General features: G+C 44.3%; 1 protein-coding gene across 1 annotated transcript in view; it reads left to right on the forward strand.

Annotated features, from left to right (window-relative positions):
• EMB2773 (PHD finger family protein) overlaps positions 1-25531 on the forward strand; it is a 113297-nt gene that overhangs the window by 25374 nt on the left and 62392 nt on the right. The window contains exons 9-24 of the mRNA XM_086806798.1: positions 186-372; positions 502-930; positions 1033-1574; positions 1658-1868; positions 1963-2013; positions 12373-12531; positions 12609-12776; positions 18610-18909; positions 19049-19201; positions 19330-19499; positions 19589-19712; positions 21176-21337; positions 21411-21515; positions 21731-21964; positions 22073-22206; positions 22300-22584. Of these exons, the coding sequence (XP_086662924.1) occupies positions 186-372; positions 502-930; positions 1033-1574; positions 1658-1868; positions 1963-2013; positions 12373-12531; positions 12609-12776; positions 18610-18909; positions 19049-19201; positions 19330-19499; positions 19589-19712; positions 21176-21337; positions 21411-21515; positions 21731-21964; positions 22073-22206; positions 22300-22584 (3414 nt within the window). The remainder of the gene's footprint in view (positions 1-185; positions 373-501; positions 931-1032; positions 1575-1657; positions 1869-1962; positions 2014-12372; positions 12532-12608; positions 12777-18609; positions 18910-19048; positions 19202-19329; positions 19500-19588; positions 19713-21175; positions 21338-21410; positions 21516-21730; positions 21965-22072; positions 22207-22299; positions 22585-25531) is intronic.

Raw genomic sequence — 25531 nt, forward strand, 5'->3', positions numbered from 1 at the left:
GGGGTAGGGTGGAGGTGCGCGTGTGGGGGGGGGGGTTGGGGTTGTTGGGCAAGCCCCTTGGAAACTTTTGTTAGTTTTTTTGCCTTGGGTTCATAAGTATGCTGCTGTAACATCTTGCTGAGGAGTTGGGTGAGCTTGGGTGAGGGTACTCAGTATCTAAGAACCAAGAGATTTGTATGTTGCAGGGTCGCAGGTCCTGTGTCCAGTGTGTTGCAGAAACTGTGCAGTATTCTTGGTTCAATGAAGGAATTACTATCCACTGAGCGATTAATGGACAGTAGCGTTCTTCAGTTAATCAAGACTGTTCTAGCAACTTTTGGTGTGGAAAACATACAGCTTCTACAGTTGAAGGCAATAGGTGTTGCCTGTATGGTAATATATAACATTGAAATTTGCACAGAGCTTCGTGATAGAAGGTTTTTTTCCATTTCGATGATGCATGAATTCTACTGCAAGCTCAGCAGAATGCCAGCCTCTTGATTGACTCTTTCATTTTTACAGATGTTTTCTTGCTACCCGCAGCATCGGACAGTAATATTGGATGAGATTCTTTCTTTACTTTGGAAACTTCCTTCTTCAAAGAGGAACCTCCGGGCTTATCATTTACCTGATGAAGAATCAAAGCAGATTCAAATGTTAACGGCCTTGATACTTCAACTGGTTCAATGTAGTGTATGTCTTCCAGAGGCTTTGGAAGGTCCTGCCCCTAATACTGGTTCAGATGCTAATGATGGATCAAATAATGCACTCAAGAGTGTTGATCCGGCCATGGATGCCAGTACTTACTTTTGGAGAAATGTTTTGCAACGTTGGACCATGCCAAAAGCTCAGGAAGGGGCAGATGTTAGGTGCTTGGTGGAGAATTTAGTCACTGATTTATTGACAACACTAAACGCACCTGAATTTCCAGCTGCAAATGTTTTGCTGCAGGTATATATTACTCTCTGTTTCAATATTGCACAAGTATGCATGCATCAGAAATTGCATTCAGTGTGATTAGCCAATGCACATAATTTCAGTTCTGCTGTGCAGGTGCTCTGTGTACTTCTGTTTGGCTCGGCAGGCCTGAAGTCCAAAGATGCTGCTGTGCGTTCCACAGCAATTGAGCTTCTCGGTCATATTGCAGCTCGTCTAAAGCAAGATGCAATTGCATGTAGCAGAGATACACTGTGGGTTTTTCAGGAGACACAAGGCCCAGATATTGACTGTGGTGCACTCAAGGAAACTTGCGTGGTGTGTGGTAGTGGAAAAGGCTCCAAGCTTATTGTTCCTTGTGATAATTGTCACCGTCGGTTTCATGGTGATTGTGTTGGAGTTACAGGTCATGATTTTATTGGTCGTGGCTGGCTTTGCCATTGTTGTCTTTGTAAAAGGCAACTTGTTTCTCTTGAGGCATTTTTGAAAGAGAAGGCTGCCGATGGTAAGCTAAGGTATAAAAACAAAGGGGTCATTGAGTCCAGAAGTCCTGAAGATATTACTGTTCCAAAGACAGGAGATGCTATTCTTCAGCAGATGCTATTAAACTATCTAGACGAAGCTGCTGCAAGTGATAGTATGGCTGCATATGCAAGGCGGTGAGCTTTCTTTTCAGGTGTCTAAAATCTTCTGTAGATCTAGAATGAAGCATACAAGCAGAGCTAAATCTTCTTGTTTGCAGTTTCTACCTATGGCAATGGTATCGAGATGATAGTCAAGGCGAACAAAATCTTGCTTACTATCATGGAAGATGGACGTGGCAAAGTTCCCATCATAGAAGAGGGATTGTACCCACTCCTTTTACAAGAGAAGTGGTTGTAAGGATTTCTGCTGTGCTGGGTCAACAAAGACCTTTAGCTCGTGGTTTTGACAGAATTCTTGAGAGGCTGCTGGTACATTTTGGCTCATGGCTTGCTATGTTGGTGTTGTGCACAAGAGATGAAATGCAATTTGTAACAATCTGTTATTTCTTTTTAAAATTTCCAGGTTAGTCTACAGGAAAATTCGCCTACACCTCGTGCAAAAGCCTTAAGGGCAGTAAGGCCTCTTTTCTTTTCTTTTCTTTTCTTTCTTTCTTCTTCTTCTTCTTCTTCTTCTTTTTTTGTGTGCTTGTTCTTGGGGGGGTGGGGTTCGAACTAGAAACCAATTAATGACAGAAACAATGGACTGGCTTCTGATCTTTTATGTAGAATGCATCCTGCAATTATCTTCCTAAAAACATATCTCCTAAAACTACTGGTTATAAGAGAACACCCCTCTAGCTAGATCAGGTGTCATTCATAAGCTTCACTTTTATTGAGTTAGAGCAGTAAATTTGGCACATGGTATATGCAGCTCAAGGGTTGATCATAAACAACCCTACAACAAAATCCAACCAAAGATACCAACTTTATGCAAATAGAAACAAGATTCACAGCCCTACTTACCTCTCCTGCAGGGCTCAAGAACATAGTTAGTTGCTTCAAGTCCTCGAGCTACTGATAAACTAGATGATAAAACCTTGGGAATAAGCCAGAAGGTTGTTTGGAAAAACCACCAATGTTTCTATATATCCATATCTACCTATGTATCTATCTCTATATAAATGTATGCGTGTGTGCATGAATTTGTTCATTGCGGAGATGCATATATTTATCCAGATATGTTTTCACATATGACTCCTAGAAATTACTAGAAAAACACCACTCAACTATCAAAGAGAACTAAACTTTTATAAACTTCACTGAAAGATGTCCCCCGCTTTGATGTACCTAGAGCTAATCCTCGGATTAGCAGGCGTAATCCAGGAGGGTTAGGGGGCCCTGGGATTAGGAGATAGCAGGCAAATACAGTGGGCTAAGGTTCATTAATAAACTAGGCTACCGGCTATCTATAGCAGGTCAACTATTTATAACGACAGTTATCTCTATATAAGTGATGCCTTGGGTTATTATTTGGGAGTCAGTGCGGTGCACCTCTGATGGGTGTGTGCCTGGACCAGAGTTTCTACTCTTGCTGTGGGCATGGCAGAACACTGATAGCCTTGCCGAGGGCCCGTATGGGCAGGCACTGGTGGTATGGGACGCTAGTGCTGACTGGCATGTATCTGTGGAGTGGAACATTAGCCCCTGGCCCGGGGGTGGATTGAAGTATTGATCCTACGGTTGGGTGGTGAGCTTGCCTACACCCCTTTTTTTTTGGTTTTTTCGAATCTTCTGTAGGGATGTATTTAGGCAATGTGGGTTGGATAGGCCTGGGAGGCATCAGAGCGACCTAAACATGGACGGAGTCTACAAAGGTTTGTGTGTCTTTCGTGGTTTATCTTGCATTGGGATTCCCAGGTATTTCTCTCAGCACCATAGTTGATTTTTTGACTCGTCAAGATGTATGCTTTCTAGGGTTACTTCCTGGTTGATGTATATGCAGCTAGACAACCTGATTGCTGGTGCAGAATCATGGCATGGCTAGGTTGGGCAGCAGCAGGCAGCACCTGGTGCAACATAACCAGCCAGGCCCGCAGCACAGAGGGCTGGTTAGCACAGCAGAGAGAGAGTCACACCAGGCCGTCATCAAGTGGGGTCAGGGCAGGGGCAGGGGCAGAGGAAGAGGCGGCCAGCAGACTTGCCGTACGCTGGCAGAGGAGGCCGCCACAAGGCTCTGAACGCTGATGCAAAGCAGGCCAGAAACAGCAACTAATATTTTTGGGGTTTTCTTTAAAAAGGGAACGCAGAAAGCACCCTGTTTGTTTTAGAGAATCCTTCTAAAACTAATAGCTTGGCCACTTATGGAAGGGGCGCTCAGTTTTTAAAGTGAAAAAGCATTTTAAGTTACAAAAAAAAAAAAAGCTTGGGTGGCCACCTATTTAATAGAGCACATAGTCCCTCTTTAACCATCACATAGTCCCTCTTAAACCATCACATAGTCCCTCTTAAACCATCAAACCTTGAAACTTCCTTATGTTTGGCGTGGGATAAAACAACGAGGAGTAGGCTTTGTACTTCTCTTCTTTTACATGGATAGATATCCCCTTCCTAGAGCGGACGATTTGATAGATAGGCTCCAGGGGCCAAGTATTTTATGAAGATTGATTTGCGTACGGGTTATCATCAGATCCGGATAGTCGGGGAGGATGTCTTTAAGATTTCATAGATAGGCTCCAGGGGCCAAGTATTTTATGAAGATTGATTTGCGTACGGGTTATCATCAGATCCGGATAGTCGGGGAGGATGTCTTTAAGTTGGGTTTTTGAATCTGATATGGTCATTACGAGTTTCTCGTATTGCTTTCTGGGCTCACAAATGCTCCTGCTACTTTTTAGTACATGATGAACGATCTGTTTTGGGATTGTTTGGGGAAATGTGTTGTGGTATTCTTAGATGATATTTTGATATATAACCGTTCTTTGGAGCATGTAGGGGACCTCAGGTACATTGTGGGGATTCTAAGACGTGAAGTCTTGTGTACCTAACGCTAATCCTTGGGATTAGTGGCCTTATCTGGCAAGGTTAGAGGAGCCTTGGGATTAGGGAAAGCAGGTTGATACGGGTGGCTAAGGTGGATTATTAGTAAATCTATGGTTACTGGCTATTTGTGACTGGATGGTTAATTATACAACAATAGTCACTATATAAGTGACTTATGGGTTTATTATTATCTCTCTTGACTATTGGTTTGATCCTAGACTAGAGTAGTCATGATCCTACCATGGACTTGGCGATTCATAGGCGGTCTTGCTGAGGTGACTGGCTTGGTCTATGAAGAGCAGAACAATAGATCTGGCTCGGAGGTGATTCCGGATGGAATCTTTGGTTGGGAGGTTAGCTAGTTTGGTACTAATTTGGTTGTTTGTGTTTAGGGAGATCTTGATGGGTCTTACAGTTGGTATTAGAGCAATCCTAAACACAAAAGCAAGCGTGTCTTTCTATCACCATTTGGCCGCCCAAGTGGTCTTTCCCTATTTCGTGCCAAGGTATGGGAGGCCAGGGAGCTTCATGTCCCCTATAGTGAGGCGAGGTCTCACGTCACCTATGGGAGGTGAGGCCTCGTGTCACCTGTAGTGTGGCGAGGATGTGGAACCCATTGTCAAGGATCTGAGTTTAGGCTTCCCACTGAGCTAGTTCCGTGCTCGGGAAGACTTGCTATTTACAGGTTCCAAGAATGGGAGATATATCCATTGCATAATGCATATGCACGCATCTTTGCTTGCTTGAATTGTTTTCGCGTGACTTGTTTTTGTGACTGCCTGCTATGACGAGTCTACTATGACGTGCCTAGTTCACGGGTAGGGGAAGCCCATTGGTGAACTGTGCAAATGCCTTGTATTTTGACATGGTTTGTGGCATGTGAACAGGTGGTGGTAAGTATTCATTTAGACCTTTGTTTATTTCTCAAAGACTTTATAACCTTAGCCTTTCACATTCTTTTAAGTTGGGCATTGGCCAGTGTTCGGGGCGGCCCAAGGACGAAGGTATGGCTTGTCCAACCCTTGGGCACCCTTTTATCCCATTAAAACCTCTGTGTGGGACTTTTTAATGAGGGGGCACCTTTATGGAGGTGCCCATTGGGAGGGTGCCATGTTTCCTATTCCTTCAGCCCCTTCCACCAACCTCTCCCTCGATTATTTGGCTCCCCTTTTCATTTCTCTCATTATTATTGCAGCTGGCGCCTCTCTCTCTCCTTGGCTATCTTTTTGCAAGTCGACTCTCTCTCTCTCTCTCTCTCTCTCACACAGGATTTCCTCTTACCCACTGCTGTGCGTACTTGTACTTGCTGTGGGCACCTACTATACCTCTGTACTTGCTGCACTTGCTGGCAACCCTATTCTTCCTACTGTACCTGTTGGGAACCCTATTGTACCTGCTATACTATTGGGAACCCAATTCTACCTACTGTACCTACTGTATTGCTGGTACCTACTGTACCTGTTGGGAATCCTACTGTACCTCGGTACTGCTGGGAACTCTACTGTACCTACTATATCTGCTGGGAACCCTAGTACTGCTTGTACTACCTTCTGACCTTGCTGGAAGCCCTATTGTACTTGCTGTACCACCTACTGTACTTGTTGGAAACCCTACAGTACATGTTGTACCGCTTGTAGCCTTGTACTAGTTGTACTTGCTGGAAACCTTGATGTACTTGCTGTGCCGCTTGATGTATCATTCAGTTGTTATGTGCAATTTGGCTTTTACATATTAAGTGTGACGTGCATATTGCTCATGAGATAGTGCCCAAGGATGTTCACACCTAACCGGTGTAGCTTTAGTGGTATCGGAGCATGGTTGTTTCCTTGTTCTCAGTGGGGAAAAGATCGATTGGGCACTGGGCTCCGTGTGGACAGCCGTTTAACACTATGGACAGCCATGCCCAAAGTCGTCAAGGGGCTAGTTCACATGGCTAGCATGCAAGTGGACCAACTCATGCCTCTAGCTTTGGGCAAAATAAGCATATGGAGGAGCAAATACATGTGGGACAGCCTTCTCGAGGTAAAGAGAAGATGCAAGAGGATGACCCAAATGTATTGAAAGCAGAGATTGAGCATGTCAAAAGGTAGTTGTATGCCAAGGAAGAAGAGCTCAAGATGCTCTATGATAATTGGCAGGTTCAGAAGCTCATGGAGGCCACAAGGGCCGAGTCTATGGTGGCACACACTATGGATTCTATGGCGAAGGAATTGGGTATGAATCCCCGAGAGGTAGCCCTCAATTACCTTATATGCGGCGGCCTCCCAATACTTGCATGAGACTCATTCACCATGGGTATACTCGGTGGCATGAGCGGCACGTGATACATAATCAGCTTTGGCTGTCCCAACATTATGCACAAATTCCAGCCCATGACGGGGCTCATCTCTAGCCAATTCCATAGGCAAAGCGTGGCGGCTAAAATGCCTATCACTTTTTGCCATGTACATCCATTTCTTTTCTTAACCCAAGCAGAGTGGAGGCTTGCTTGGAAGTCACGGAAGCCTCATCTTTGTGCACATAAGACTTGACCCTGCGAGACATAGCATTGCCTATCTCCCCATGCGGGGGTTCTTTCACACAAAGTTCCCCTGCATTGCCCCTCACCAAATCTCCAGTTTTGCACGGGTCACTGTTGCATAGAGCACATGCCTCCATACTGCATGTTTCTCGTCAGGGTCTGATGCATGCACCGTTTGTTGCCCAATTTGATAAGGGGAAGAGAAAGTTGGAAGCCATGCCAAGAGGCTTAAAGGATTTAAAGCAGGTGACAAATCTATGAAGTTTGAAGCCTATCATAGAGATTATGATACAAGCAACGCAATGGCTTTTGTAGCCTAGTCTGACATTGCCTTTAGTGATGAGGAATTCTCAAGATTCGCCTGTAAGCATGTTTCTAAAGGTCTTGGCTGCCCATTGCTTCGGAAAAGCTCTCTTGGAGTCCCGTTCAAACATGGGAGGAATTTAAAGAGAGATTTTATGCACAATTCTTGCCTCCCAATGCCATGGAGAAGATCATGAGCAAATGGGATAAGATTGAGCAGAAGGACAATGAGTCCGTGCAAGCATATATGTAAACAAGTTTTGGAAGATATACTTGGAGGTCTCGCCATTCTTGCTCGTGGGTGAGACTGAGAAGAAAAGGAAGTTCAAGTTTGGACTTCAGCTGGTCAACAAGTCCGGTCTTGGTACTCACCACAATACTACCTCGCAGGACTATATAGCAGTTGCTCTTGCCACCAAGCATTTGGAGCATAAATTGCAGCGTTTGGTAAAGGAAACTATCTGTTCAAAGGCAAAGAGAGGGCTGGTCATAACCTGCAAAAGAGTGGACAACGTGTTGAATGATGTAAAGAGTGGTGGGAAGGCTGAAAATATGCAACCAAAGGATGCCTCTTAGAAAAAGTACAACTTTAGAATCACTCCTGAGCAAAGGGAGCAATATTCCAAGGAGGGTAAATCCCTCTCATGTGGTAGCAAAGATCACATGTTTAGGGAATGCCCGCAATGTAAGAAGAAGGAAAAAGAGAAGCAACCAGAGCTAAATGTGCATGCCGTTCCCGATGTACAAGGGAATACAAAGCATGACAACAAAGAGAGGGTGGTATGTAAAGCATGGGGACAGCGCAAAGATCATCCAGCTCTCTTTATGTTTGATGATTGTGCCACAGATAATTTCACTTCTGTGGATATGGCAGTCACTGTGGGTATTGAAATAGGGGACATGGGACCCCAAATAGAAGCGGAGGCCGCATTTGTGGGTAAAGAAGTGCAGGTAACTGTAACTTGGTTGAACACAATGCTAATCAATACACCAAGATTTGATGGACTACATGCCCAATAGAAGAAGTAATTTTCTTACATGCCCAATAGAAGAAGTAATTTTCTGAATTGACAAGAGACGCACAAAGAGCCAGAACGGCAGACCCCTCCCTCAAATAAAGTATATTGATCTTGGGAGAATCAAGTACATAGAGTCATGGGCTATGAATACAGTATTGTAAACAATGTGGTTGTCGGTGTAGACTTGCAACTCACACTACCCTCTCAAGTGTCCATGTTCCCTACCATCTGCTTTCTATTGTTCCACCAACACATGATAGCAACAATTTGTAAGAGTGCATGTAGGACAAAGAAACACTACATAGGGTATGTGAACATGGAGTCCTGCTCCGCCCTCCTGCTACTTGCTTCCATATTCAAGCATCAAAGCTTACGAATTACAAATAGAGTTGATGACAACGGAAGTCTTCGTGATGGAAGTGTTTGGAGTGTTGAAATCTTAAATCTGTCGCGATCCTTCGCGACAAAAGTCTTCAAAAGGATGAAAGGAACCCGGGATAAAACTTTCCCTATGGTTCAACTTGAGAAAGGAAGGCTGAAATTAGGGGTTTCAACAAAAGACCAGAAATTACAGCAAATATAAGAGTTGTTTTGCTGAATTTCAGTCATTGAAAGTGTGTGACAGAGTGAACACCACTTGGAAACACTCTTGGGAGCTTGAAAAACACACTAGCAAGCTTGGATATGGAGTTGGGAAGGAGAAAGTGCAGAAAATCCACCCAATAGGCCTCATGAAGGAGGGCACCAAACTCCAGAAGCTTGGATATGGAGTTGGGAAGGAGAAAGTGCAGAAAATATAGCCAAAAGACCTTATGAAGGAGGACGCCAACCTCTAGAGGTCTGGCTGTTCTGTCCCTCGCCAAACGTAAGGAAGGTCCAAGGTTTGATGGTTTAAGAAGGACTATGTGCCCTTTTGAATAGGTAGTGGCCCAAGCTTAAAAAAAAAAAAACCTGAGAATGTTTTTCCCTTTAAATCTTGGCGCCCCTTTCTAGAACTCCATAAAAATGGCCAAGTATGTTATTTAGAAGGTTGCCTTAATAAGAAAACAGCATGCTTTCTGTTTTTAAGTTTTTAAAGGAAAAAACTGGCCGCCTGGTCCCTTCTCTCTGTCTCTCTCTGTTCTGCTGCGCTATCCAGCCTTGTGTACTATGTTAACAGGATGGCTATCCTGTTGCGCCATCTGATTCTGCTGCTATTGCTGTTGTGCAACCCTGTCACCATGCTTCTGCACCTTCAGCCGTCTGTTATGCTGTGCCTATGGGTCATGTGCTGTTCCTAGTGATCCACCATGTGGCTGCGCAACCAGCCCATGTCCCGTCATGCGCTACAGCCCTGCTGTCTGGTGCGCAGGCTGAGTACAACCCCCATGTTGCTTTACATGTCTAGGCACAAAACACTAAACAACACAGCCTTCAAAGAGTCGACCAGGGTAAACAAGAGTTCTCAGAAATTTCTGCACATTCTTCATACGCATGAGTCTCCTGTTTTCCCCCCTCTCTCAGAATCCACATACGCCTACCTTGCAGTCATGGTCACCATGAATCTCGTTTCGGTGGCCTTGAAACTCGTTTCACTTTTCGGTGTTGAAACGTTTCGTGCACATCACTGAAACCATTTCGTTTCATGTGGAACAGGAAGTTGTGATTTTTTCTATGGTTTAGCCTCTCTCTATATTTTTAAGCCTTTCACTTCCCTTCTTTTATGTCTCTTTTGCTCTCCTTTCTTCAATGGTGATATTATAGCAATATATTTTCATATTGTCATGCATATATCGTTTCGATCTACCGTTTCATTGTGCACCCATCCACATTTGAAACGTTTCATTCCAAAAGAGATCGTTTCGATAGCAAAACGTTTCAGCTATGAAATGTTTCGTGGTGACCTTGCTTGCAGTAACCCTAGAAAGCATACATCTCATGTGACAAAATCAAATGTGGTGCTGAGAGAAATACGTGGGAACCCCGATGCAAGATAAACCATGAAAGACACACAAACCTTTGTAGACTTTGCGTTTAGGTCGCTTTGATACCAAGTGTAAGAGGCCTCCTAGGCTTGTCCAACCAAGATCTCCTGAACAAAGTCCAACACAAGGTTAGAGAAAACCAAATAATAGGAGTAGGAGTGTAGGCAAGCTCACCACCCAACCGTAGGCTCAGTACTTCGATCCACCCAACCGTAGGCTCAGTACTTCGATCCACCCCCGAGCCAGGGGCTAAGGTCCTAGTCCACATATATATGCCAGTCAGCTCTAGTGTTCTATACCACTAGTGCCTGCCCATAGGGACCCTTGGCAAGACTGTCTGCGATTTGCCATGCCTATAGCAGGAGTAGAAACTCTGGTCCAGGCACAGACCCATCAGAAGTGCGCTGGACGCAGCACAACTAACTCACAAATTATAACCCACGGCATCACTTATATAGTGATAACTACCGCTATAAGTAGCTAACCTTCTATGGATAGCTAGTAGTCTAGTTTGAGTAATTCTAAACCTTAGCCCATTGTATCAGTGTGTTATCTCCTAATCCCAGGGCTCCTCAACCCTTTGGATAATCCGAGGATTAGCTATAGGTACATAACATAGAGATTTCTAACTGAGCTCACACAAATGTTGAGGCACAACCGCATAGGCTCAGGTTTAGCGAATTGACATGGTCTCATCTGGAAAAAGGCATGTAGCTGGGTGTAATTCTCAAGTCATGATGACTAAGCTACCAAACATAAGGATCACAAACGACCCGAATAATTATGTCTTCCTTGGTTTTGAAACAATTGGGCTCAAATGAAAAGCCACTTGATAGGTTTTTAAGAAGTTTTGGGTAGTCCTTGAGGTGGACTTCATCCCATCATTTTGCATCCATGGCAAGATAGTTTTGAAATATTACAAGGTCATGTTGTTGCAATTTGGCGCATAAAGACTTACATGAAACACATTGTAGACATTCCAATGATGGGCAATGCTAAATAAAATGAGACATCATTGATTTTGTCGATCACTTTGAAGGGGGCATACTTATTGGCAAGTTTTGGGGTTATTCCCTCCTTAGTAGGTCCCTTCCTAAGATGAGTTTTCCATGGCTGTTTGTAATTTCCAAAGGCATCATCCAAATGAGGTACATACTCATCCATAGCAAACATTTCATCGTTTGTCCCAGGGATGGATGGAAATATCACCTTTCTTGATACAATGTTAAGAGGTGCCTTGCGTGTGGAACAATGCATCATGTTGTGCAAAGTCCAATGGCAAATACTTTTGCTACAAAGTCTTCTTGCATTCTACATAAGATTTACGTTGATCCAACGCATTTAAAATTTCAGCCTCACTTTGTCCATCCATTTGGGAATGATAAGCCGATAAGAAATATATTGTCCGTTTTGGGAATGATAGTGTTACGTCTCAATCGGCCTAGGGTTAGGTTAACCCAAGGTAAGGGGCGTGTGCTAGGCTAGGGTTAGGGCTTAGTAGGGCATGGGGACGTGGAGGGTTCACATGTAGGCCAATGGTGCTAGTAGGATGAGGTGTGGATTGGTCGTGGGCTTATAAATAATAGCTAGGGACTAATTATAGCTAAAAAGCTAATAAATGAAGCAAGGGGCAATAATTAGTAGGGAATTCAAAGCATCAAATCATCCTGTTGATCATGCTCTTGTATAACCAAGAGCCATTGCATGATTATATAGCCCTCCATAGGACCTTCTAGATCCCATCTGGATGTAGTGACTAGTGCAAACCATGTGATCACCCATATAATCAATGTGACTACTCCATCTGACTTCCCTTTTTCCTTTTTACCATTCACTTTCCACAAAACTACATTTAAGCAAAAGACCATACTCTAGTGCATAATTTGGAGATCTCTTACTTTCCCTTGATCAACAAATCATGGAGGACAACCTGCTGTTTTTATTTTGTGATTTACATTTATGCCAATTGAGCTGTTGAAGTTCTCCTTTTTTTTTTTTTTTGGTTTTGGTTTTGGTTGCAAACAAAACTCAAGGTGGGATTATGATGGCTCAGGTTACCATGTCATCAAAATAACTACTTATGTTACTTGATATGCTTTCCAACATCCATATGCCTTTTTTTTGTGTGCTCTATAATTGGCTTTCAGGTGAGTGCAATTGTGGAAGTAGACCCTGGAGTCTTAGGTGATGAGCGAGTGCAACGGGCGGTTGAAGGCAGGTTTTTGGACTCTGCTATATCTGTACGGGAAGCTGCGATGGAGCTTGTTGGGAGGCATATAACATCTCATCCAGATGTTGCTGTAAAAGTAAACACAAATCATTAGTACTGGAAAGATTTTCAGAATTTTTTGTGATTGATAACATCATAACCATGTGTGTGCAGTATTTTGAGAAGATAGCAGAGCGTATTATGGACACTGGTGTGAGTGTTCGTAAGCGCGTGATTAAAATTATCCGTGATCTATGCATTTCGAGGTGTGATTTTGCCAAAGCGACAGATGCTTGTGTCCGCATTGTATCTCGTATCAATGATGAAGAAACCAGTATACAGGTGAGAGATCTCATTTTCTGTTGGCATCCTTCCTCAAATGTACTGGAAAGTGGAAAAAAAGGCAGGAAACAGTTCTTTTATGTCCAATGCTACTTAAAACATTTAAGGATAACCTGGAGTGTCTTGTCCGTTTTTTTTAATAGGAAGCTTTTTCTGTGCCTCTGTACTATCTCTTTTGTGAAGTAGGTTGAGAAAGACTACTTTTGGTGGATCCACAAGCAAATGCAATAGAAACGTAGCTTAGTGGAGTTATTATTCATAAGGTTTTTGCAAGGAACGCTCATCTTGTCCGAAGCACTTTTTTTATACCTCAGTTTTGATGCTTTTTGGGCACCAGGTTATTGTCCAAGATTCCAGGTGTTTTTTATCAAGATGGAGCTATATAAGTGCAAGGTTTTGTACAAAAAGATGTCCACGTAGGGCAGCTGTGGAAGTCCAATTTTCATAATACATATACTGGAAAACCTGTCTCCCTCTCTCTCTCTCTCTCTCTCTCTCCTCTGCTCTCATGCATTTTGCATTAATGTCAAGGCATGAAGACTTCTGCTATGTCGCATTTGTATCAGAGCATCAGGTGCACCCACATCACCAAGCATTGCAAGTCCCACAGCTTCACATCAGAATATGTAAAGTTCCCATACCTGGACTAGTAGTCCTGCAAGGACTGGTAAGCCACACCCGCCCTACCTTCATCGCGCAAGGACCAACCTCCATCCCAGGGGCGTCATACTTGCGCCGCAAGGGCATTGTCATAAGGGGTGTACAGGTCCAAGCAAAGTAAACGCAAGCAGTTAAGAAGCATCAGAAAGGTTAGGCATGCATTAGGTGAATCCTTAGCATTTAGCCTAGGGAAGTTATGTCCTCAAAGGACTACCTCAATGGCTTCCCGGGAATAGGAGCAGCCGCCTCAGTTCGGTACCTTGATCAACCTCTGTTATCAATCATAAGTCAGTGCGTTCAGGGACAAGGGTATGCATGCAAGGGGACAACATTGGAACAGATGCACAATCATGGAGTGTAAGGAGGCTAAACAGGAGATTCAATTAAGGTGCCAGGGAAGAAGTATGACGAAGTTGGAATCCCACAGCAGTCAAGGGATGATGACAGTCATCCAAAGTCAAAAACACAAAAAGTTGGATTCTTGTCATCAGCAAGAGGGGATGTCACATGCACATCGCAGTGCCATGTCTAATCCCTGATCATACCTCTCGTTAGGCAGCAGTATTAGACGAATTTAACACATGCATCCTCAACATATGCCTACCATTGATAGGTATAAGGCTAGGCTTGTGGCCAAAGGGTATGCCTAGAAAAAGGACATTGATTATGATGAGACTTTTGCACCCACTTCTCGTGTGGCCACAATTAGATGTGTTATTGCATTGGCTACCCATTTGTCACTTGCGGAAGCTCTGGGAGTCTTCTTTCAGTCCTAAACACCTTTCTTGGAACATGCTTGATACAAAATGCAAGTAGAAGATGAAGAAAAGAGAGAGAGAGATAACTCAGTTTCTATACATTAATATAGTACAAAAAGGTGTACATTCTTGGCAAGCCCTAGGAGCACTTACATCGGCCACCTACAATAGCTATAGTCGACAGCCTTCTTGTAAAGCTGGGGTCCTTCTGCATACACATGAGCTTGGCTAGCCCTAATTTATTTGTGTTTTTTTGTTGTCTATTAAATATTAGCAAGTAGATTAGCATGTCCATGTCATGCACATGACATACCCTTTTGCTAAACTTGACGACGGGATCCCATCTTCTGACCGTGGATGACTATCATCATCCTTTTGTCTCCACATGGACTCCCAAATTTGTCATCCTTCCCTCCTAGGCAACTTTTTTACTGAAAACCTTGCCGTGTTCTCCAATTCCACTCCAAATTTGATGAAGATCTGCGCATCTGGTCCACTTTGTCCCCTTGCCTTCTTGCTGTGTCCCTGAACACTTTCTTGGTGTCAGTAACCAAACTACATTAAGAAGCTGTTGCACAAGTTTGGATTTTAGGATTGTAAGTCTATCTCTACTCCAATGGAACCAGGGCTCAAATTGAGCATGTATGATGTTGGAGAGCCTTTTGATATGAGTGTTTATAGCCAAGCAGTAGGCTGCCTCATATACTTATGCAACATATGCCCGGATATTCAGTTTGGCGTTTCCCAGAGTAGCAAATTTATGCGTAGCCCGGGTACAAAGCATTGGCAAGCAGTGAAGTGGAACTTCCGCTATCTTCAGGGCACCCTAGCTTTTGCTTTGGTATATCTAGGGGAGGCAGCTTGCAGTTACATGCTTACAGTGATTCAGACTGGGCTGGTGACTATGACACACAGCAATCCATTAGTGGGAATTGTTTCTTTTTGGGGAATTCATGCATATCATGGTTGAGCAAAAAGCAACCCACTGTTGCTACATCTACTTGTGAGGCTGAGTACAGGGCAGCATTTATAGCCACAATAGATTGTGTATGGTTGAGGAGATTAATGGTTGATCTTCGTGAGTGTCAACAACACCCACTCCCATAGTCACTGACAGTTAGAGTACTGTAGCAGTGGCACGAAGATCAACCAACACCCACTCCCATAGTCACTGACAGTTAGAGTACTGTAGCAGTGGCACGAAACCCAATGTTTGATGCACACACTATGGGAGTGAGTGTCAACAACACCCACTTCCATAGTCACTGACAATTAGAGTACTGTAGCAGTGGCACGAAACCCAATGTTTGATGCACACACTAAGCACATCGAGATTCATTATCATTATGTTAGGGAGAAGATACATGTATGTGAGATCAGCTCTACACAGGATAATGTTGCAGATATGTTCACAAAGGCGGTGCCTTGAGAGAAGTTTAAAGCTTTCTGCAAAGCTTTGGGCTTACTCTCCTACAGAAAGTGATCTGCTACCAACCTTGTACAGGTTCACATTGCCACTACAGATTGTATTACTTGGTTGTAGTGCCACATGTGAATAGGGCATAACCAGAGGCTTTTTTTTCTTTTGGTTTTTTTTCCCTAGCATACTTGGTGTGAAAGGACACCCACCTATTTTATGTTTATTTGTATTGTGGGTCACATTCCAATGCAATCCACAGCTTTGCATCTCTCTATCCATCACCATCTTGGTGTACTGTGTACGTGCTTGCTTTTGTGTGTAACTCTAGCTCCCTTGGGCCAACAAGTGCTGGATTACTTTACGGAATTACTCCATAGATCTCCGGTGTACACTAAATGTGCGTGCCCATAGGAACATCACAAGTAAAAAAAAGCGTAGGCTTTGTGCGCTTCAGGGCTACTGTCCTACACACACCGTAGGTGCTTTTCTCTCTTTTTGTGACCTTTGCACATACATGCTAAGGTCCCATGGCTTTCTTGCCAAATTTAGCCCCAAAAATTTGAAGGTCATATAAAGACTTCCCTAGTCGAAACATGTAAAGCCGGGAAAGCTTCGCGCCCACTCCGGGAGTGAAAGGAACAAAAGTTCATGGAATGGGGGGGATGTGGTAGAACAAAGGGTCATGAAAGGGAACGAAATTCGTGAAAGAATAAAGGTAAAGAAGGAGGGTTTTGTGATCTTCCCTTGACCCACCCATTGCACAGAAGGGAAAGGAAAGGATAGAGCAGGTTACCCATGTTACTGGGGACAAAACACTGAATGACATCCCAACACAGGGCGTTCGATCAACAATTGGACAAGCATGGGGGTACTGTCTTGTACATCCTCCATGCCTTGGTTTCTAGCACTTGTCAGATCTTAGGCTCTGAAACCAATGCAAGGTCTCCATAGACTACGCCTAAGGATCAACTGACCTAGAATCGAAACCCTAACGAGGTTTCATAGACCTAATTTGTGTTAATCCACATCCACATCCACATCCACATCCACATCCACATCCACATCCCTAGCCCTATCTCTAACCCTAACCCTAGGCTTGTCGGGACGTAACAAATAACGTGCTCACCAAAACACGCCTTCCAACAAAAAAGCCATGTTGACTTGTGACATGCGAGGGATTGACCGTAGTAAACAACCGTAGGCTTAACTAAACTTCACTTAATTATACTTAAGAGATAGACAATGGCGTCAATGCAATTCAATGCAGCTATATTTAATGCAATGGTTACAATGAAGATCTATAAATAGATCTATGCCTGTCCTAGATAAATATCATTCTTTTGATGAGAGAGAGATGCTGAATGATGATGATGATGAATGTTCCTTTCTCCAATGCTGAGGTTCACCCTTTGGGATGCTGGCTTTCCTCTATGAAGGAGGCAGGAGATGACTGTATGCTGACTGCTACTATGCCTGCCTTATGAATGCTGAACTGCTGCTACTCCACACTTCTCGTAGCCTTGGGCTGAAGACCACCAAAACGCTGGAGATACCCTGGACTGAATGATGCTTCATGCTTTTATAGGTTAGTTTAATGCTGGTCGGGCTGTGTAAATGCTATCGGCCTGCAGAATTATCTCTACGACTACATATGATAATGAGTCGGCTGCTAGAGAAAAGCTTTGGTCGGCTGACTATTACCAGTCAGCATGCAGAATTATCTCCACGACTGACTATTACCAGTCGGCTGTTGCAAATGCTTTGGTCGGCTGCTGTGTACACACCTGTCGGCTGCCCAAAGTTCTTGCTTAATACTTGAATGCCATGCTTAGTGCTTGAATGCCATGTTTAATGCATTTGAATGCTAAGAATGCCATGTCACTTGTATACCAATAAGGTGTGCAAGTGACATGCCTTGTAGAAACGAGCAAGAGAAGCCAGCAAGTATTTTAGGCGGCATTTAGTGGGGCAAAAGATGGTCAAAGAGATTGAGCTAATTGAGAAGGCTCAGGTGATAAGAGTACAAAGCTGGCCAATCTGTATGCTTTTGAGGCATACATTAAGGAATTAACTAAAGCCTTTTTTAAGAGAGCATTCCACGAGTGTCCATTATGGTTGAATTATGCACACACTAATAAAGTCATTTATTTGTCCCCTTAGCCTTATATAAAGATTTGGGTTAGTGTTCCCACCAAGACTTGGGGCAGCCATTTGTAATCTACGAGCAGATTTTTTGTACAGTTGCTGAGGGATATAATGATGGTTTACAATGTCTTTTGAAATGCTGTGTATAGAGATCTTTTGTCTCTGCCTGTCTGTGTCTAGATGACTGCAATTCTTCCTATCTGCACAGTTGGAACATAATCTTGGGAGAGAGGTGTCACAGTCTTACCCACTAAGAGTGCAACAGTCCTCAGATAGGCACTTAAGAAAGAATCGACAAACTCCAGTCTTCTCTCACCCAAGGTTGAGATATTCCATTCTGACTTCCATCTTAAAGCTTATGCCTTGTCAACACAAGAATCTGGAATTCTATCTCCCCACAAAGCACCCAATGGAGCATCTCTGGATGAAGTACTCTTCCTCTACAAGCACCTGTTGGAAAATCTCTCATTGAGAGTTTTTGTGCGCATGCTGTTTTCAAGAACTCCTTTGATGAACACAATCTCAAAAAAATCACGTAAGAAATACCCATTCTTACTATTGCGCCCCCTTAAATGGATCTCCAAAACTCTGTGTATTAAATCCAAAGCAGTCCATAATTGGATGGGAATTTGTATTGAACTGTACCCACCAAGTCCTTGTGAGGCTCAGATGGATGGCCCTTTATATGTTTCCCCACTCCTGTGGAACATAGTCGAAACAAACTTGTTACTGCAACAATTTAATATTCAAGGCTGTTGTAAATGATGCTTCAATCCAATTTGTGAAACAAATAGGAAGCCATAGTCTTTGCAATGCATGCTGCAGCTGATGTTCTCATTTTTCTGCACAGGATCTTGTATGTAGAACATTCTATGAGTTATGGTTTGAGGAACCAGCTAATCAGCATGCTTTTCATAATGGAGATAGTAGTAGTGTTCCTTCTGAAATATCGGAGCGTGCACAGCAGTTAGTTGATGTGCTCAAATGTCTGCAAAACCCTCAAGCAATGGTCACTATTATAAAGAGGAGTTTGGCATTGGACTTTGTTCCTCAAACTGCCAGAAATTCTGCTACAAGCTTGGTATCTCAAGCTACTGTGAGAAATCGCTGTGAGTTGATGTGCAAATGCTTAATAGAGAATATTCTGAAGGCAAGTTTACTCTATTCTCTTTGATATGATGGGAGTGGTTGGTGGGGGTTTTGCAGGCACTTGTTATGCTGGTAGGTTTGGTTTTGATTTTCTCACTTGGCATTTTCTTCCCTTTTTTTTTTTGTTTTGTTTTTTGCAGGCTGAGGAGGGAAATAGTGAGGAAGCTGAAACACGGGCTTTACCATATGTTCTTGCTTTGCATTCCTTTTGCATGGTCGATCCAACCCTTTGTGCCCCTGCTGCTGATCCATCACGCTATGCAGTAACTTTGCAGACTTATCTGAAGACACAGGTCAGGTGTACTTTTTTGAATTGGTAAAGCTATCAGTCAAATTAGAAACATCACTGTCATTTTCCCAGGAGGTTGCTGGTTTCAGATTCAGTTGATTGCTGACTATCTAATGTTTTTTGGGTGAGCAGATTGACAACAGAGATGTTGCTCAATTACTTCAGAGTATTGTGTTTGTAATAGACACAGTTCTACCCTTGCTACGTAGGCCCCCTTTGAATTTTGTGGAAGAATTGGAGAGGGACTTGAGACAGCTGATAGTTCGCTATTCTTTCCTTACTGTTGTTCATGCGTGTATCAAGTAATGTTCCTGGATCTTCGCATGTCTGTTTCCAACTGCAGTGCATCTATATGTAGTCACCATAACTTGATACTTCCACTTTTTTGCAGGTGTCTGTGTTCACTGGGGAAGGTTGCCGCAAAAGGACTTTCCTCTTTTGAATTCCTGGTTCAAAAATTCTTTAAATTGCTAGATAGTTGGCGTAAAAGTCATTTTGGAGCTTCAGAGAAGCCTGTAAGAATACTAAACACTTTCGTTTGTTTTGACCTTGATGTGTAGGCTCTTTTTTTTTTTTTTTCATTCAATCAGTAAAGAAAAGAACATCCCTGTGCATGTGGACTACGACACAATGTAGGCAAAAAGGAGTGTTTTCTTGAAAAGGGTGTGTGTGTGTGTGTGTGTGTGTGTGTAGGAGCCTGTAGTGTTAAGCCATGCCTTGTGTGGACCCTGCGTTGCTGCGTAAGCTTTGAGTTGTGCAATAAACACTCCAGGTTACTTGTTGTGTGTGGATAAGGTCGGTGCAGATGGAGCGTTTGGCCAGGCTATGTTGCTGTGATAAGCTCCCACTGTGGATTAGTGTGGGCATGGGGTCCACGGTGCCACTGGAATTGCATTGGCGGTCATAGCAGTGATCCGAAAATGAGTGAGCCAAAGCGCTAGACCATTGCAAATCTCCTGGCAGCATAGAGCAGGGACCACCTCCACGGCCCATGGGAAGGTCCCCCAAGCGATAGTCTGGGACGGAAGTGAAGAGTAGAATCCACCATTTAATCTATTGTGCCTTTGGGAACGCCGTTGTGTCTCACAAGGATTGCCTCACTAGCCATAGGTGAAGGGCGGCCGGCAAGCTAGGTGCCCACTCTGAGGCTCCTATGGGCTTCTTTCATGGCCGGAAGCTATTCCAGAGCCTGTTTCAGAAGTAAGAGGGTGGGGGAATACCATGGACGTGTCAGGACTATGGTCCTACGGAAGTCGAACCCTAGCATAAGTTAATAGCTTTCGGAGTCTCGAGAGTATTATTAGTGCTAGCGGGGTTCAGGGGTTAATGGGCGTTAGGGTTTGGTCGATGTGTGTACACATCTAAGTTAGCACGGCTCTTAAGTAAACCCTAACGCCCATTAACCCCTGAACCCCGCTAGCACTAATAATACTCTCGAGACTCCGAAAGCTATTAACTTATGCTAGGGTTCGACTTCCGTAGGACCATAGTCCTGACAGGACGCTTCAAGGAGCGACTGTGGTGGGAGTGCCATTAATCTGTTGGGACTGAGTGTGTTGTGGCCCAATTGGATGGAGTACTTGAAGAAAGAGAAGCAGGGGTGCTCCGGTGGGGCTTTGGGCTCCTGCCAGTGTCATTCTGCCATCTCTCACTGAATGCGGGCCAAGGGGCAGTTCTCACAAAGCCACAGGCACCGCAAGGGGTTATCTGCAGCCTGAGAGGAGGAGGAGGTGTGTGGGGGGGGGTGGGGGGTGGGGGGCAAGATGGGGGCTTGTAGTGCCAAGCCATGCTGGATTCACCTTGCATGAGGAAGGCGGCCCTGCGTTACTGCCTGAGATGTTTAGTGTGTTGGGTGTTTCAGTGTACATGTACAGTTAATTTAGTAAGATACTCATTTCTGATTTCTAAAATGCAGTTCAGGCCTTGTTGTTTTGAGCTATCAAAAATACTTGACAAATTTTTCCTGTTCTGCTGGCAGAATGTGCTGCGCTGCTTATTTTGCCTTGGTCTGCTAGCACGATATGGTGCCGATATGATAGATTCTATGGATGATAAGGAGACAACCATGGAGCAGCTGCTCTCTCTATATAAGCATTATCTTTTATCAGATGATTTTGATGTCAAGGCTCGCTCGTTACAGGTAAGACAAGGCTTGTGCTTATTATCATCTTGAAACACTTCTTGGTTTATACTTGTAAATGTTAATTCTGCAGGCTTTAGGATTCTTCTTCATTGCAAGGCCAGAGTTTATGATGGAAAAAGACATGGGAAAAATGATAGAGGCTACTCTCTCTTCTACTGCTGATTCACGCATTAAGGTAACATTGTTTGGCATAAGTTTGGTCAATACATCAAGTTTGTGAAAGACAGTGACATACAGAGGTGTAGCCGGAACAAAATTTGCTTGCTTATTTAGGTTATGTATAAAAACTTACCTTTGTATAGACCGGTTCACTACAACTTTGCTTCATGCGATGATAAGTCACAAAAGCCATGCGACGTTTGAAACTCAGATTTCTGACTTGCCTTATAGATACAATCATTGAGGAACTTTTATGACTATCTAGCTGATGTTGAAGAAAAAATGGGAGTCGATGAAGCTGGAAATGACATGCCAAATAGAAATAGGCATGAGTTGGGTGTTGTGCCAGTGGCAGCTGGAGCAGGCGATAGTAACATTTGTGGAGGCATCATTCAGCTGCACTGGGAACATATTTTAGAACAGTGCTTGGAGATCAGTGATCAGGTCCGGCAGGCTGCAGTCAAGGTTAGAATTCTTTACTTGACGTTTTTGGTTACAGCAGTGGGGCAACAAATTGTGGCTGGAGAACAGCTCATAGTCTTTATGTGTTGACTGAAAGACTCGGTTTTATAGGTGGTTGAGATTGTTTTGCGTCAGGGTTTAGTTCACCCGATGACGTGTGTACCACATTTAATAGCTCTTGAAGTGGATCAGCAAGAGTCAAACTCGAAGCTTGCTCACCGACTCTTAACTCAAATGAATGAGAAGTATGTAATTTTCTTGTTATATTACTGGGCGTTTATCATTTGCTCGTGCTTTTACATGATTTGTCCTTTCTTACGACTGAATTTTCGTCGTAGGTACCCTTCCTTTTTTGAAAGTCGGTTGGGGGATGGGCTTCAGCTTTCATTCAAATTTATCGAATCTGGTGCTGCCAGCTCCTTCCAGACATCAATCACAGTAAAAACTTCCAGTAACTCAAGAAGCAAGTTTGAAGCAACTTTGGCATTATCTGCCAAGTCAGGGATAAGTCGCACATACAAGCTTATTCGTGGTAGTCGTGTTTCGCGGAACAAGTTTATCTCATCTGTTGTTCGCAAGTTTGATGTTGGGACTTGGGGCCCTTCATCACTCTCTTTCCTTGTGTAAGTCTCAAAACAAACTCTCCTCATGATAGATGATGGTATAAGTGGTACTCTTGTTCTTGTTTCTATTGCCTCTTTTTGATCCTTGTACTGCTACCATGAATTTTCCGAACTTGGTCGTTGGCTGCCTGAAGGGAGCTTATGAAGGTACAAGATCCATTGAACTAGTCTCTCAGATTTGGGGGGGAGGGGGAGGGGGGGTGGGTCAGGTTTGGGATAGGGGCCATCCACTCTTGGGGAATAGCAGAGTCGATGTCGAGGTTGAGTCTGTCTCTACCTCGGATCCCTGCGAGGCCTCTCTCCTGAGACTCCGGGAGAAGTTGTTTGTGTGCAAGCTAATGTCCAAGGGACCTGGCAGGTCCTATGCTGAACGTTCCCCATGATATGTGACGTAGGGCCCCCAACATATGGCCACTCGGTAAACGGATCAAGGGGTTCCAGATCAGGGGCTGTTGAAGATGCTCCTCCGAGGCTAGCAAAGCTAATTGCCTAAGGGCCAGCCTGAGGTGATTCCAAGCCCGGAATAGGCTGATTGCAAATCTCTCCTCAAAAGCTGGCCTAAATCCGCGGGCTCGCATCTTTGTGAAGATCCATCTGGTGCTCTACGGCAAGGGGCCCCCTAGGCTTGGAGTACGGGCCGAAATCCGGGCCAAGAGGAAGTCCTTCCAAGGCTCACCACCTAGGAGTGCTCTAACAATCAGGTTGCCCAGTAGGGCGTGGCTCTAATTGGTGGGGTCATTGATGCCTAGGCCCCCTCTATGTCACGGCTTAATGATTACTCTCTAGGCCACCTTGGCCCAGCGGGCCTCCCATCACTGCCGGCCCACAAGAAGTTCCGGATCAATCGCTGTACTTGACCAATGCATGCTCGGGAGAAGGCCCAAACAAGAAGTAATGTACCACATTGTGGCAAGAAGGGCCTGGTTCGCGAATCGCCACCACCACTCCACCAGCTAAGTAGAGCCTCGCAGAACTCCAGTACAAATGCTTCTCCCGAATGCTCAGAAGAAGAGGAGTGAGTTGTTGCTCCGGGGAGATATCGATGCCCACCAGGCATTCCAGATAGCGGTCTGGAGTGTCCGTAGGGATCCACTGGAAAGCCTCAACTGGGCGCCAAGTCGAGGCGGGTGCAGAGCCTACCCAAAAACCACACGACTTGTGCCAGTTGATCTGCACTCCTGATGCACGACAAAAGACTTCGATCGCCTCAACGAATCCCTGGAGATTCCCCACATCTCCGGATAGGTATGCTCCTATGTCATCATGCAAACTTTGAGTCCAGCAGCTCCTCCTGAGCACGGAGGGGGAGACACAATCCCTAGAGCCTCGTCACCTAAGCTGACAAAAAACTACTCATGGCTTTGGCATTGAATAGGACAAGGTAAGGTGCCACAGGACACCCCTGCCGGATCGAGTGTGCCGGATCGAGTGAGAAAGTGGGAATCTATCACCTTGGGCTCCCTGGATGAGAACCTGACTGTGAGAGGCTTGAGTAAAGTCTTGAAACACCACGGATCCACTCCACCGGGAACCCCGACCAACTCTACCATAAGCTTTCTCAAAGTCTAGGAGGAGCACAATGAGGTCCTATTGCCGCATCCTTGCCGAAGTTGTCGCCTCCCAAAAAGTGAAGATGTTTTTCATAATGCTCCGATCTTGACAAAACCTCTTTGAGTGTCATGAATCAAGTCAAGGAGGAAGGTTGAAGTCTCCAGCTGATGGCCTTGGCCAAGATCTTGTAGGCGGTTCCAAGGAGGGTGATGGGTCTCCGCTGCCGGATCTCGAATCTGTCACCACCCTCCTTGGGAATCAAGTGTATTAGAGCCTCTGAAAGCCTCTCTGGCATGGCGCTTGTGATCATAATCTCATTGAAGGTTGCTCGAAGGCTGCCTTCCATGAGATCCCAATGATGAAGAAAGAAGGAACCGCCCTCGGGCATTTGCCCCTAGGGAGAGCCGTTCCGCTAGCTCCTCTGATGTGGAGGGAGTCAATAAGCAGGTCCAGAGAGCGGGGGGGACCACCTCTTTCGTGTGCCACCAGACCCTCTCACGCGCGTCCATCACTTGTGGGGATAATGGGCCACTTGTAAGGAGGGATCGGAAAAAATCAGTGGCAATGGCTCTCCAAATGATAGATGTCTCGCATCCTAGATAAGTCTTGATATGAGGCAATTGATATTGTAGCCACAAATGGCTTTCTTGGTAAGTATTTGCAACCACATTCTTCTTGCCAGGGGTGTGCAAAATCTGAAAATGAAACATGGAGAGGAAATCGGTTATTCTCATATGGTTATCGGAAAGCTTAGTTTGCGTTAGAAAACACCGCAAGCCTTGCTTTCGGTCTTGATTGTAAATTCAGCTCCCAACAGTATTGTTTCCATATTGTACAAACATGAATTATAGCCGATAGTTTTTTCTCATAGACGCCAAGAGGAAGCTTGGCATCATGCAACTTTCTGCTCTCATATGGAACGACATCTTCTTGATTTAGGACAACTTTTATGCAATTGCCACATGCATCACGTTCAACACTAAGTGGCTTTTGTAAATCGGGAATCATCAAAGTTGGTCTTGATGTAATGGCATTCTTGAGCTTAAAGAAAGCATCAAAACCATCTAAACACAGCCCGTTTCCTAGTAAGTTCATGCAATGGCGAGGCAATCATTGCAAAATGAAATATGAACCTCATGTAAAATGAGCATAAACTAAAGAAAGTGCCAACTTCATGTATGGATTTTAGTACTGGCCAATCCTTAATGGCTTGGATCTTTGCAGGATCCATTTGCACGCATCTTTAGACACTGTGTCCAAGATGGTGAATCTCCGAGAAGAGGATGAATTCACTCTTTTTCCATTAATCGTGAGCTTGTATTTCCTCAAGTTATCAGATGCTCCTCCTTATTCTTGTGGCATAACCAAATACTTAGAGATACCAAAAAATGTGCGA

Source organism: Cibotium barometz, chromosome 12 (assembly GCF_041138505.1).
Source record: "Cibotium barometz isolate CiBa-2024 chromosome 12, ASM4113850v1, whole genome shotgun sequence".
Classification (NCBI taxonomy): Eukaryota; Viridiplantae; Streptophyta; class Polypodiopsida; order Cyatheales; family Cibotiaceae; genus Cibotium; species Cibotium barometz.